Source organism: Phalacrocorax carbo, chromosome 18, assembly GCF_963921805.1.
Source record: "Phalacrocorax carbo chromosome 18, bPhaCar2.1, whole genome shotgun sequence".
NCBI classification, from domain to species: Eukaryota; Metazoa; Chordata; class Aves; order Suliformes; family Phalacrocoracidae; genus Phalacrocorax; species Phalacrocorax carbo.
In genome coordinates this window covers 7,459,928-7,474,486 of record NC_087530.1, presented here as the reverse complement: position 1 = coordinate 7,474,486, position 14,559 = coordinate 7,459,928, and the positions used below count along the sequence as shown (strand labels likewise).

Here is a 14,559-nt window from a genome sequence, read left to right as displayed (position 1 = left end):
TATGGCTCATGGGGCCGGGAGGCAGGCTAAGACCTGGTCGCTGTTGGGTGCATGGCTTGGAAAGCGAGCTGAGACCTAACCACAGCTTAGTGCATGGCCCAGGGGTGCTAGGGGATGGGCTGTGACCTCGCTGCAGCCCAGTGTGTGTGGTCCACAGGACCCAGAGGTGGGCTGAGACGTGTCCACATCTCAGTGCACAGTCCAGGGGGCTGGAAGGCAGGCTGAGACCTAGCTGCAGCTCAGTGCAGGGGCATGGAGCAGTCACCAGCCTGCCCCCTTGCTCCAGTCAGAGGCAGCTTCTGAGGGAGCCTCTGGGGAGGTGTTCAGGCCCCAGCAGAGCCAGCTAGATTCACCCACTCCTGCCCGAGCAGGAAGAGGGGCTTTAATCACCCACCCGTTGCAGGCAGCAGGAGCTTTGCCTGCATTGGTTTGCAGTCATTAATTCTGAGTATCGTTGAGGATTGTTTACTGACCAGTGTTCATAACCTTGTCTGTTTCAGATGCTAATCAGCTCTTGGCCTCTCTGGCTTAGGTGTTGCATAAATGTGTAATAAATGACCATCTCTAGCCCCAAAACTGAACCATGCAGGGCATGGCTTGGTGTGGACCTGGTGCTGGGGAAGGCAGCATACTTGGGGGCCTGGCTGTTGGGCAGGCAGATGACCTGATTCAGTTGTTACGCTGTGTAATCTGGAGCAGACTGCTTTTTTTTTTTTTCCCCCCCTCTGTGCTGGTTTCTCCATTTATAAGATGCGGGTGCTAATACTTAGAGCTGGTCAGAAAAATAGAAAAGAAACAGATTTTTGTATTTATTGAGACAGCTTTGCTTACTCTTGTTAGAATAGGTGTTAGATGGATCTTGCTCTGTAAACTGCTTCTAAAGATGATGGGTGAAAATAGAGCAGATTTTTTATTAGCTGCTTTGCAAAACAGAAATTCCGAGGGGGATGACAACAGTGAAGCTTGCTCTAGGCAAAAAGGGGAAAGAGGATGTTGGGGCCAGGCTAATTGGGGCCATACCTCTTGAGATGGGTATGAGTCTGGACTGAATAGTACCCATCCAAACAGGTTTTATAGGAGGAGGAGGAGCCCAAGACTGGCTGGGACTAATTTACTCATTTCCCTCCCAAAGGCTGACCCAAAGACCTGTAACAAGGAGTTGCACAAGAGGAGGGGATAGAAGCTGAAAGCTCTCTGAATGTGCTGCCTGCAGACTTAAGGCTTCTTTGGAGACTCAAGATGACTTCCCAGGAGAGATGCTTTCTGGAGGGGTTGTGCTGAAGACGAGCACTGCAGCCTCTAACTGGGACAGCTCCTGCTGGTCTGGAGCTGAGACCGGCTTCTTTCCTTCCCTTTTCCCTTGGAGATGTTGCAGAGATTTAATCTGACCTCTTCCTCCACACCTGAAGCCTGCCGTGGCGATGATCCCACAGCCAGATCCGACCACCAAAGAGAAGAGAATTGTGCGTTTGAAGCTGGACCGTCGTTGTAACTGAACTGGAGTTTACTCCTTGCTTGTGCTCCTGGAACGAGTGCCGTTCCTCTGCTTGTCTGTGTGTGTCTTGAGCTGCTCCTTCCTGATCTTGTTTGGAATTCCTGGGCTTTCCACACTGAATTTGCCCATGGCTTTCCTGATGAAGAAGAAGAAATTCAAGTTTCAGACAAGTTTCACTCTAGAAGAGCTGACTGCTGTCCCCTTTGTGAATGGGGTTCTGTTCTGCAAAATCAGGCTGCTAGATGGGGGAGACTTTGCTAGCTTATCTACCAGGTAAGAAGCTGCTTGCAGACTTGTGTCCTAGCTGTGCTTCTTTCCCTGGTTATTCTTCACTTGAGCAGTTTAGCATATGGCTACCACTTGCCTACCCCTTGATGGAATTTTAATAGTTCTGTTGTAGGGCCCCACATGCCGCATCATTCTCTGGAGTGGGGAAGAACATAGCTGGAGAGCTCTGAACCTGGGTGGTGTTGGGCTGGTCAGAGCTGGATTGAATTTTTCAGAGATGTGAGGAGGGAGCGGGAGGTCGCTGCTCTGAAAGGGACTGAGGTTTGTGGATTAAATCCTCCCTTTCTTCTCCCCCCCCCCCCTTTGCCCAACTTCTCCCATGCTATTTCAGACCCTAAGCTATATTGCTTTCATGCCTGACTTGAAACTCAGCTCTGTAGAAAACTGTATCTAAGCAAATCAACCCTTCCAAACTTTGCTCTCCCCCTTTCCTCCCGAATTACTGTTCTTGGTAAGAGTAGAAGTAGCTTGCTTTGCATTGCAAATTGCTGTGCAAGGGAAAACTGCTGCCTGGAGTCAAAGTTGTCTGTGTTAAAGATACAGTTTATCTCCTTGAACCGATGCCATTGCATCTCCAAGTTTATAGCTGCGGTATTTTCTTATGTGATCTGTCATATTGGGATAGTTCTTCTGTGCATTTTAAAAGGTTGTTCTGCCATCGTGTATTGGCATTTCTCTCTCTCCTTCATGCAGGTCTGTCCCCACTCCTACTACTAATTGCTAATAAAAACTTGCTTTGTTTCCAACTATGCACATAGACTATCACCAGCAGTATGCAAACGCGAATTCCATAACAGCCCTGACTTGCTTTCTTTCTGGCTCAAGATGTGAAGGAAGACTTCAGTGGCTTTCAAAACTTGTTTTTTCAGTTTTCTGAGTGACTGCTTAGTTTTAAAGGTACAGGATTAGTTAGTGCTAGCTGTTAACTGCTTTATCCCAGAGCTAAGGCCTGGATTGCTCTGGTTTTCCGATTTGTGGTGCTGCACACTGAGCTTTCTCATCTCAGGAGAGAAGATTTTATTGGGCAAGCATAAAACATTTCTGTCTTGCAAATAGAAGTGGCAGGGCATTGCCCAAAGCTCAGCTTTTCTTCCAGAGGCACAGTGCAACCTCATCTGAAGTCTGTAGAAGCTGTGGGCGTGGAACACCTCCAAAAATGGACTTTGAATTAATTTCTCTTTTGAAGAAAGTCTATCAAAAGAGCTTTTCCTTATAGTGTTCTCCCCTGAGGCTAGATCCTTGGGTATGGTGGAAGCAGCTTATCTAAGGAATTCAAACAGTATGTGAACTTGGAAAGAAATTAACCCCTCTGCTTCCCAGAGACATAATAAAATGAGTTGAACTGGAGGGTGTCTCAGGAAAAGCCTGTGTTGAGAAATATCGATCTCCCTCTTCTTCTCACCCCTGAAAGCAGCTTCTAGGAGCCGTCGCTGCAGTTTGCTGATGCTGCCAGCCGTTTGGGTTGCATTGGATTGTTTTCTGAGCTGGCTGGGGTTCAGCAGTTCGCTCAGTACAGTGTGTTGCAGATGTGTTCCAGCAGCAAAATCATCTGTAACTTAAACCAAACATACACGTTACTCTGTACCAGCTTGATTACCTATAAACGAGCAAAGGGGAAGTAGGCTGTTGGGTTTGCCGCCTTTCCCCTAACCTGTCTGTACTCTAACCAAAAGCACATGGAAACCTGTTCCTGCTTGAAAAGTTATGGGTCTCAGGGGTATTGAGTCATTTGACCTTTACCAAATATTTTTCCCCTGTTGCAGTTAGAGAAACTTAAAGAACTTAAGGTTCCAGGAACAGTGAGGAGAAGAGTTACTGTGTGGAAAGGCTTCCAGATCATGCCTTGGCTCTGCTCTACACTCCTCTAGTCATTTCCATGACCTTTTTGATACTCTTTGGATCTGGGAAAAGATTAAAGGGAAGGAGATGCTCTGTCCGTGTTATGTTAGAAGTCTGTACATTATTTAGGATCTGTGATAGTTTCTCTGAAATCAACCACTTCCAAAAATGATTGTGTTTGAAGTTGTAATGTCTGTCGGGTCATCTTATGTGACCTGCTTATGTAAAAAAGTCTGGTGTCTGCTCTGCAATCAATTCAGGCTTCTTCAGCGGTCTGTGGCAATAGGAGGTATACAGCTATGATCAAGCAGACCAGTTGCTCTTTCTGCCCGTGAGTTTTCAGAGAACTGATCTGAACAAGGTATCCCATGTCATTTGGAGTCTGTAAACGGGGGAGAAGTAGGCATAGGAAGCCTTCATAGGGCACGTTAAATCAGTTTTCTTTTTTCTCAGTTAAGTGACCCATGATGTAGAAAGAAGAGCATTGTCTGAGAATTTAAGAATCTCCAGAGACAGACTTCACAGGTTATTTACCGTAGACTTACTTGGCAGCTTCTGCATGTCTGTGGCAAGAGGTGGGGATGTGATATATCCAATGAGTTGCTAGGTGGCACTGGGTTAATTTGACCTGGGAGCAGAGCAGAAGTGGGAGGCTGTACTGCCAGCTCCCGTCAGCCTGTCCCAGTCCCAAGTCCACTTCAGCCTGGGTTGCAGGGACCTGTTGCGGCCCAGTGCTGTGGGTCCAGCAGAGCACGCCCCAGGCCACGACCCCCCTCCCAGACTGTGAGCCACTCACACCTCCTCTGCCCAGGCTGGGACAAAGCAGCCTGGCTGGAGGGGAACCTGTCTGAAATGCATTAAGACTTAAGCTCTTAGGAATTCAAGGCACTCTGGAAAAGGTCCAGGTCCTGTCAGCACATTTGGCTTTGGGGATTTGCCTCTCCTGGGTTTTCTGTTTTTTTTTTTTTCCTTCTTGCAGGCAGGTACCCTTTTTCCATACTTGCTGTGCTCAAGCCTTGCATTAAACCATGGGTATTTTAGCGACTAAAGTTGCAACTGTAAACTTCCTTTCGCTTGTCCTTTCCTTTCCCTTTGTAAAAATCTCCTTACGCTCTGGTGGGGCTTCTGAGGATACGGCTCATCTGTTTTAGTTTACAGTGCTCTGCGTGAAAAGTATCTATTGTCTGTGGGTTTATCACCCTCCTGTTAGATTATAGAAGTTGGTCTTCTGAAAATGCATCTGAGCCAGGTGTAGCCCCAGGCAGGTGCTGTACCTCCCCACAGAGAACTACCAGTAGATTCCTTGAATAGCATTAATCCAGATCCTTAAATAGCACAACCGCCAGTAAATTCAGTTGCCTCCCAAGTATCTTTAAATATAGCAGGCGCAGAGCAGTAGGGATGTATTCATGGCAACCGCTTTTGTGAAGCAGATGGGCTGCTGCGTTTTGTACCAGTTTTAAGCTTTTGGGGGAGAGTGTCTTTGTTCCTAGAGAGATGATACAATAAACTCATCAGGAGGTTTTGGATCCATGGATTGGTGCAGGCAGGAGCCTGGATGTCCAACTGAGTGTCTAAAGCTACAGGCTGATGTGACGCTCTTCTGCAAGAAGGGCCAGAAGGAGGATCCGGGGAACTACAGGCCTGTCAGCTTGACCTCGGCTATGGAGCAGACGATCTTGAGTGCCATCGCACAGCACGTACAGAACAAGCTGGCAATCAGGCCCAGTAAGCATGGGCTTATAAAAGGCAGGTCCTGCTTGGCTAACCTGATCTCTTCCTTGTGACCCGCTTAGTGGATGAGGGAAAGGCTGCGGATATTGTCTACCTGGACTTCAGTAAAGCCTTTGACAACGTTTCCCACAGCATTCTCCTGGGGAAACTGGTGGCTCATGGCTTGGATGGCTGTACTCTTCTCTGGGTAAAAAACTGGCTGGATGGCCGAGCCCAGAGAGTTGTGGTGAATGGAGCTAAATCCAGTTGGCAGCCAGTCACAGGCGGTGTTCCCCAGGGCTCAGTGTTGGGGCCAGTCTTGTTTAATACCTTTATCAATGGTCTGGATGAGGGGATCGAGTGTGCCCTCAGGAAGTTTGCAGATGACACCAAATTGGGCGGGAGTGTGGATCTGCTGGAGGGCAGGAAGCGTCTGCAGGGGGACCTGGGCAGGCTGGATCAATGGGCTCAACTGTATGAGGTTCAACAAGGCCAAGTGACGAGTCCTGCACTTGGGTCAATAATAACAACCCCAGGCAACGCTCCAGGCCTGGGGCAGAGGGGCTGGAAAGTGCCCAGCAGAGAAGGCCCTGGGGGTGCTGGCTGACAGCAGGCTGGGCATGAGCCAGCAGTGCCCAGGTGGCCAAGGAGGCCAACAGCATCCTGGTTTGTATCAGCGATATTATGGCCAGCAGGAGTAGGGAAGTGATTGTGCCCCTGTACTTGGCACTGGTGAGGCCACACCTTGAATATTGTGTTCAGTTTTGGGCCCCTCAGGATAAGAAGTACATTGAGGTGCTGGAGCGTGTCCAGAGAAGGGCAACAAAGCTGTTGAAGGGTCTGGAGAGCAGGTCTGATGAGGAGAGGTTGAGGGAACTGAGGTTGTTTAGCCTGGAGAAGAGGACGCTGAGGAGAGACCTTATTGCTCTCTACACCTACCTGAAAGGAGGTTGTAGTGAGGTGGGGGTTGGTCTCAGTTACAGGTGACAGGATGAGAGGAAATAGCCTCAAGCTGCATCAGGGGAGGCTTAAATTGGATATTAGGAAAAATTTCTTTCACTGAAAGGGCTGTAAAGCATTGGAACAGGCTGCCCAGGGAAGTGGTTGAGTCATATCCCTGGAGGTATTTAAAAGATGTTTAAATCTGGTGCTTGGGGACATGGTTTAGTGGTGGACTTGGCAGTCCTGGCTTAATGATTGGACTTGATGATCTTAAAGGTCTTTTCCAACCTAAACAATTCTATGATTCTATGTACATCTTCGGGTATCATAGAAGAGGAAGAGATCATTAAATTCTGCCCACCCCGCCCCAGTTTACAGTATCAGTTAATGTTGAGTGACAGCCAAATGCTCTTTACCTCGGTGCTGATTGATTTCTGCTTGCATATTGGCAGCGAGTGTTGCTGGTGCATGATGTGAAGGACGTGGAAAGCCAGGTGTTATCCAGAGACTCCTGACACTTCATCCTACATTGTTCTGTTAGCGTGCCAACAGTTCCACTCTGGTATTTCTGGATTTGAAGGGAGGGATTATACTCTGAAAGCCCTGGGTGACTCTAGAGCAAAGACTGTTTTGCATGAGTTGAGCAACTTTGAGGGCATTTCCCACCTTCCTCATTGTCTTCTGAAGGCACCTCAGACTATTTCCTTTGGAACCATGCTTTTCTATGCACATGCAGCATTTCAGATTGGGTTTGCTGTCCCAGTTTGAACCAAAGAACATAGTCTTCTGCAGCCCAGCAGCTGCTTGCTTGCAGGCTCGATCTGAGAAGAGCTGACCCTGTTAGGGTGGTCCAGCCTCAAAGTATTTTGGTGCTGTAAACCTGAACTGAGAATGTTCTTAGCCTTGCAATTTTTAACTGAGTAAGAGCGAAAGGCCACTTCCTGCACTGCATGCTTTTTGTGTCTGTGTGTCTGTCCCTCTATGTGTGTAAAGCTGCATCCAGAAAGCCAAAGGAAATGCTGATATCTGGGGAGGCACTTCATACCAATAGCTCCCTGTGGACTGAGGTCTGCTTCTGTGTAAGTGTGGCTTTGTCATCCTTATGTCGGTACAGACCTAAAGCTATTTGCTTTCCTTAGCTGGTGTGATGCAAAGCATCATTATGTCTTAGCGGTATACACAACTTTTTCATTTCTGCAGGACATGAATAAAGGGGGAGAAGCATTGCCCTAACATGTGGCTGGTGTGTGGGGTTCAGAAACCTTTGTGAAAGGAGGTGCAGTCACCCCACCTCTGAAATGCAGCTGTGTTTCAGTAGTAAGAGTTAGAAATCAACTAATTCACTGTCTTTACGTAAATAGTCACTGTGCCTGATGTTACAGGATCCTTCAGGTTCACCACATTCGGCTCTTTCAGACTGGAAAATTGTTAACTGGTTAATCAGAGGCTAAAGGACTAATTCAGGCTAGTTGAGATCTAAATCTTCACCACTGTCTGCCTTAAAACAAAGGGTAGGTAACTAAATAGTTTCTTCTAGAGTCAGTGTCCCCAAGAGGGCAAGAAAGCTAGCCGTAGTGAAAGGAGAGGATCGCTGGCTGAGTTCTGCCTCTTGATTTAAGCAGAATTGCCAGGGTGTAGTAGAGGAACTTGGTTGTGGCTCTAAACTGTTCTCCTAGTCTGTATTTTAGGACAATGTGTGCTTGGCTCTATCCTCTGCTAGAATACATGGTGTGATAATGTATTTTTTAAGTGTTTTTGTTGCAGACATGTCTGAAAATGTAGGCCTTCCTTATGTATAAATATATTCCTAATATACAGATCAAGAGAGCAAGTTTTAATGCTCCAGAGCAGCTTCACATGGTAACATCCTTCTTTCCTGCCTGGCTGCAGCCTCAGGAGTCGGCTGGGGGTGTTAGTGGAGGAGGCATTTGAATACAGCCTCTAGAAATTATTTGCAATAAAATGTAACCTAGTTCAAGGTAATATTATGGCATGGTACCTGCATGGCTTGCATCCTGAAACAAATATAGAGAAACTAGACAGCAAAGATGAGAAAAAGGTGCTTCATTCCAACAGTGTAGCTAAATGTAGGTGAAAGTCATGAAAGCAGAAGCAGTGGATGAGGTTTAACCTCTGGCAAGTTGAGGGTGTTGGAAAAAAGTGCAGAAGTGATAGAACACAAGGTCCCCAGCACAAACCATCTTAAGCTGCACTTTGAATTTGCAGAGCATTTCTTTCACCTTTTTTGGACTCTGGCTGCTACACCTGCAGGGTCCAACTACAGAGGCTTTGGGGTGGGTTGTTTTGCCTCATGCCAGACTTGCCTCTTCCTGTCACCGTGCTGGAGCCTGTCACAAGACGGGCAGAATTACGTTCAAACTTTCCTGCCACGGGGGCTGTATCCTGATGAGTAAAGAACAGTCTCTGTTCATGCTCTGACTCCTGTTCCGCCTGCTGTTGCTCAGGCAGGGGCTGCTTTGTTGACCAGAAGCTGTAATCTAAAGTTCTGTAATGGATAGGCTGTGTGTACAGCATCAGTAAATATGTTCAGATACAGCTGGCTTTCAAACTTCCCCCTCATCACCGATTCTGAACTGGCATTGCTTTGACAGCTAACTCTTAGCAACAGCTTTATCTGTGTGACTTAAGCAGGCCTTGGCTCAGAAAATTACTCATTGAAAATTAATGTCCTACTTTGAGACTAGGGCTCTCTGGCCTGTTTGATTTACAGGGTGACAATACTATCAGCTCTGGCTGAGGACAGGGGAGGTAGGAGGGGGTGTGCCCCCCTTAAATACATGTATTTATTTCTGAAATACAGGGGAAAACCTAAATGGCTTCCAGTCTGTTTATTCTTTGTGCTCTTGAGCTGCTATCAGTGTTGACTCTAGCTTTGTAGCTGTATTTCCAAGGAATTCATGCATGCCTTTGGGAGCCTGTGGTCTCACTGCACAGTGGTTGGTATTTTAATAGGCCGTAAGTTGCCAATGGCAAGTTGTTCTGGTACCAGTTTCTAGATAAATGAGGTAGGTACAGATTTAGTTCTTATTATTTTATTGCAGGAAGCTACATCTGATACTCTGTTGGGAAAGAACCCAGCGTCTCCCTCCGATCACAAACCTCCCTCACTTCAGGGCAAGTCTGCCTGCTCTCAAGCCTGATGGAGCAGGGTGGTGAGCTTTAACAGCATCCACCTGCACTTGGCTCTGTAGGGTCTCATCCGTGCAAGGACAGACGGATGTGGCTCTGTATGTGGCCTCCTGTTTTCAAACAGGATATGTTCTGCATCCTCTGAGGGCTGCCGGCTCCGCGCTGGGCTTGCAGCCTGCCCAGAAATGGATCAGGAATTATTTTGTAGCCGTGGCTCGTTGTATAATAAAACGAAGCCTTTAGGAATGCCCGGGACTGACATTTGGATCTGCTTGTTCCTTCTGTAATGGCTTGTGACCTTGTATCAGTAACCTGTGCTGTACCAGTGATTATTTCAGGTGGCTGGATGTTACCCCATCCCAGTACCAGCTACTTACACTGCAGGATGAGAGGCTTTTTTATCTTGCCATTTATTCATGTTATGCCAAGTGCCCTTGCTGGGAGGCACGATACACATCGCTATCGTAACTCTGGACTTGGCATCATGATCTCTCTGGTACCATACAGTGGGACTCAGCATCTCAGTTAGTGCCTGGGTTTGAAAAGCACTTCCCACTAGACAAACAGTTGTGCCTGTGTTCACTGGATGAACAGCCTTCTTGTTTGGTGTGTTTTTAATCTGATGAGCAAGAAAGGGAATTGTTCTGCTGGATTCAAAATTGCTGATCTTCATGGATGTAATTTTCACGTGCTTCTTGTGAGTCTCCCGTGTAGTTCAATTGATAAGGCTGAGATGAGAAAAAGATTGAGGAAATGGAACTAGGTTATGGGGATGAGAAAGAAAATGAAGAGGAAGCACATGGAGACTAGAGGATTGGGAGGAGGCAAGCGTGGAAGAGTCAGGATGTTCTAGATAAGCAGTAGCATATACAGCTTGTGTAACAGATGCTTTCTCTGTGGATAGAAAGTAGCTGAGCTGTCAAGAGAGCAGGATTATGCCTTTCCTTTGGGTGAATTTATCGTACCTCATTGGTGAGAGGAGTCCTTGAAGGAGGTCCCGTGTTGTAGTAGGAGATGTGACTGAAGCTAAAAATACCTTTACGGCTGCGTGCTGTATTCTAAATAAGAAATGAACACTGTCTGTTGAGCATGAAAGCACTGAGGGTGCTTACATGGGAGGAAGGAAGAGAGTATATGGATTTATTGTCCTGGAAGGGCTAGGAAGCTGCAGCACTAATGAGCAATGCAGCTTTAGAGACCTACAGAGGCCGTTGTCCGTGCAGGTGGTTGGTAACTAGCCTGAAATGTGCTCTCTGAAATAAACAGCTAAAGCTAGAAAACGTTCTTTTGGGATTGCAGCTTCCTAGGGCTGCATGTTTGCCTAAAAGATGCAAGTTCCTTCTGTTGCTGTTCAGCATACCCAATGTAGAAAACAAAATTTAAGGTCTTGTTTAGTGCCCTTCTATCAAGCTTTATGGTCCAGTCTGGCTTTGCCAATGCAAAAGCAGATCAAGGAATCTGTAATAGGAAACCCTGTGAAAGGGATGTGGCTCAGGGTTTCAGTTTGGGGTAGTCACATACCTCCATTTTTGCTTCCAGAGTAAAACTTTGTACAAAATGACTGCAGCAAGATGTTTCACTAATGGATATTGGGTTAATGATCAATAGAGACTCCCTCAGCCAGCTGCCACATGAAAGACTGGTTAGCACATGCCTACCTGTGCTCCTGCACTGTAGCTGGAGTTTTCATTCCTCCTGAAATGCAAGTTGTGAGCATAAGGAGTACAAAATGGGGAGGCCAGAGTGAACCCTGCCAAAGGTTTCCAATTGCCATGTTCTCTGTCCGGTCACTTTTGTTTCCAGTCCTTAAGGGATAATATTGCTCATCGAAATAAAAATGCAAATAGCCAGGAGAGAGGGAAGGAAAGGCTTGTCTGGAAAAACTCAGGCTTAGAGAATTATTTTTTCCCCAGCCTTGTATCAGACTCTTTCAGGCTTTATCCATGCTTGAAACAGCAAAGGTGAGGTTGGGTGTGGTATCATGGTTTTCAGTGGATTTTTGTTCACATGTGTATAGGTTGGGGAGAGGAGGGTTGCCAGCTTGGCTGTGTTTTCATCATGCTTTTTCTGTTTCTCTTGCTAGTTCTTCTTCTTCCTATCATCACCCAGGCTGTGCCTCCGTGTCACAGAATATGAGAGAAGCATCTAGGATATTTATAATTCAGCAGTCTTTCCAGATCTCTTAATGCTCCATTGCTCTGGAATAGAGCAATAGTTTTAGCATTCACGTTTTGACATAGACTTGCTGTACCAGGTCAGCTCCAGCTAGTGCAGTGTCCTGTTTCCAGACTAAGCAATAAGGGCTGTTCAAGAGGTAGTGTGCTTGCCTCTGTTACAGATTAATTATGCAGTAACCCCTCTGTAGGAAAGCTCTTTTCCTGGCTTCTGTCAGCAGCTTGCGATGCTTCATCTCAAAGTTCAGTAACACCAGGCAATTGCATCTGCATAAATGTTGAATTCCTTTCAAGTGCAGTGCTGCTTATCTTCTGCCTTCACTAGCCTGCAGCGCTCCTTGCCATTAGGGAAATTCTGTGTTGTGGAGGAGTGCATTTCCTATAACTGTTTCTTATATTTGCTGCCTTTCTGCTTTGTTGAATACCATTTCTCTGCTGTACTGGGAGTAGCTGATCATACTTTGTTTGGCCACTCTTTTCTCTTTAAGGTCCATTTCTGATGTAAGTTCATAGCAGTGGCTTTTCCTGCCTTCCATGCAAGTACGTCCATTCTTTCAAAACAAATCTGCATGTTGTCTTCCCTCCAGAAGTGATGCATACACATCTTCAACATCATTTGCTCTCAGTAGGGAGAATCAAGGGAATGTGTCTGAATACATCTGGTAGTGACAGCCACAGAGGAGGTAAAAACACTCTGATCCTCAGAAACCTGCTCCTGGCAGCTGAGCAGTGGGAGCCTATGCTAACATCTCCCAGGGGCTTAACCAGCTCTGACTGCTGTTGCAAAATGCAGAGCTGTCCCATATTCTGCTTTTTACCAAGATGTAATGTATGAAATTACATTTCTCTGATTAGGACAAGTTGCATTATGAGATATTTGTCTGTCTTAGAGAATTGTGTTTGCCTGGAGCCATGGCTCCAGAGGAGCAAAAGGGGCTCTAACTGCTCTGTCTCAGACCCCTTTCTATCCCCTCCTCTTGCTGGCTCTGGCACCGTGGTGTATCAGCACGTCTGACACGCTCCAGATTCGGGGCAAAAGGGAAGGGAAAACTGGGACGGGCAGGGTCTAGAAAACCCAGCCCATCACCACTAGTATGGTGATGAGTCAGGGGCAGCAGGCTTTACTCAGCAGCCTTTTTTAATTTGCAGATCTCTTCTGCTGAGTAGCCTTTTTGCTGATAAACCTTAACAGCGATAGGAATTGATGGAGGGGATGGAGGTTCAGCGAGAACATGTTTGTACTTTGTCCTTAAAACCAGTGACCTGGTTTGTACTGCTGAATGATGCCTTTATAAAGGAACCACCATAAAACACCTGTATTCATCGGGGAATGAAAAAGCTGCTGTAAACATAAAGGGCTTTCTCCTGGACTATTGTATTGGTTTTGACTAAATGTAGAAGTGACTCATAGGAGAACATGTCTGAGCAGGATAGGGTGTTACCTCTTGGGTAACTAAACCTACTTTTAGCACTGGGGTTGACTTCAGGCATCTTATTTACTGAAGGGCTCTTCAGCGTACTGGAGCCAAATTGCAGTGATGTTACATCACACAGTATTAATGAAATTATTCCAGAAATTAACTTGGCCTCATCTGCAGGTTAATTTGCACTATAAAGACTTCTCTGGTACAGCTATACTGGCAAACTCTCCTGGTTGAAACACGGCTGATATTGGCAAAAAAAAAAAAGACAACTATTCTGGCATCAGTATGTCTTCACATGTAATGAATCTGCCTCAGAGGCAAAAAGATTTGTCATGGTGCACATCACTTGAGTCAGGGATGTTGTTCCTAGTGTTGTGTCAATTCCCTTCAAGGTTTTCATTTTCCAGATTTACTATCCCAGCAAAGCCCTGATACATTGAGTGGACCCATGTCTTGATTATTATTTTTTTTTCTCATCTTAGGGGCATGTGTGGATTTTTTTTTGTTTTGAAAGGTAGCTTTCTTTTTTTCTTTGTAAGAGCATCTTGTTTACAAACACAGCTTTCTTGCATCATGGAGTTGTAGCCATCTCTTGTACCCTGTGTGGTAGTGATGTTATCAGAATTCTCCGTTCTGGAGTTTACATTGCTGTCTTTCTTCCATAGGAGTTTAAATTTAGTCAGCACAAGGCAAATCTGGAATCTCTCAGAATGACAGCTAACGCTTCGAGGATGAAGAAAGTTTATAAATATATAAGCAACAGATAATCTGCAAATCTTCATTTTATATCTACAGTCTGGCAGAAGTGAAAAGGCTTTTCAAGCTATGGTGTGATAGAGAGACACGTATTGAAATATGGTGGATTAATCTGCCTTAATCTTATAAGCATCTGTACAGAACAAACCTTCAGAGTTTTTCTGAAGCATTTGGGACCTTCTGAAGCTGTAGTTCCTCTATCTGATCTGTTAGAACCACAGGGGAGATTTGAATTGCAATTTGTCCAAAGGGCAAACAGACCCTGGGAGAGTTGGGATTTTTTTTTTTTTCCCTCTTCTGTGTTTTTCACTGTGCAGCTTGGTAGTGAGCATGGACACCCCGTCCCTCTGTGCCCTCCATCTCCCAGTCATATGGAGGTGTCTCATCTTGAGTTTGCTCATCCTCTGAACTTCAGCTGGCTTGGCCGGGGGCATAGGTAAGAGTTCACGAGCCTTTTTAGTTAAGTTGTTCCCATGCCTGTTTTACGCCCAGAGCACGCTTGATTGTTCACTGGTCATAGCTGCAGAAAAAAAGGTCTGAAAGGTGTTTATGCCCAGAGCTAAGACAAGTTCTTCAGAGTGTGCTGGGTGTGAACAGCAAAGTAGCCCAGTCTTCCGCAGCACAGAGCAACTGCCGGAGCAAGGGGAACAACACACCTGAGACAGACTGGAGAAGGCAGCACCAACATACAGCAAACTGAGCATAGTAGCTGGTGGCTGACGTGGGTGGATTCAAAGGGAAATATGCAGTGTAGACCTGTTCTTGCTGCTTCTCTAAC

The 14,559-nt window shown here is 46.2% G+C and overlaps 1 protein-coding gene across 2 annotated transcripts in view; it reads left to right on the top strand.

Moving 5' to 3' along the window:
- The window catches only part of EEIG1 (estrogen-induced osteoclastogenesis regulator 1), a 40,096-nt gene that overhangs the window by 440 nt on the left and 25,097 nt on the right, over positions 1–14,559 (top strand). For both annotated transcript variants that reach the window (XM_064469118.1, XM_064469117.1), the window contains exon 2: positions 1,133–1,768. In XM_064469118.1, the coding sequence (XP_064325188.1) occupies positions 1,623–1,768 (146 nt within the window). In that variant the 5' untranslated portion in view covers positions 1,133–1,622. The remainder of the gene's footprint in view (positions 1–1,132; positions 1,769–14,559) is intronic.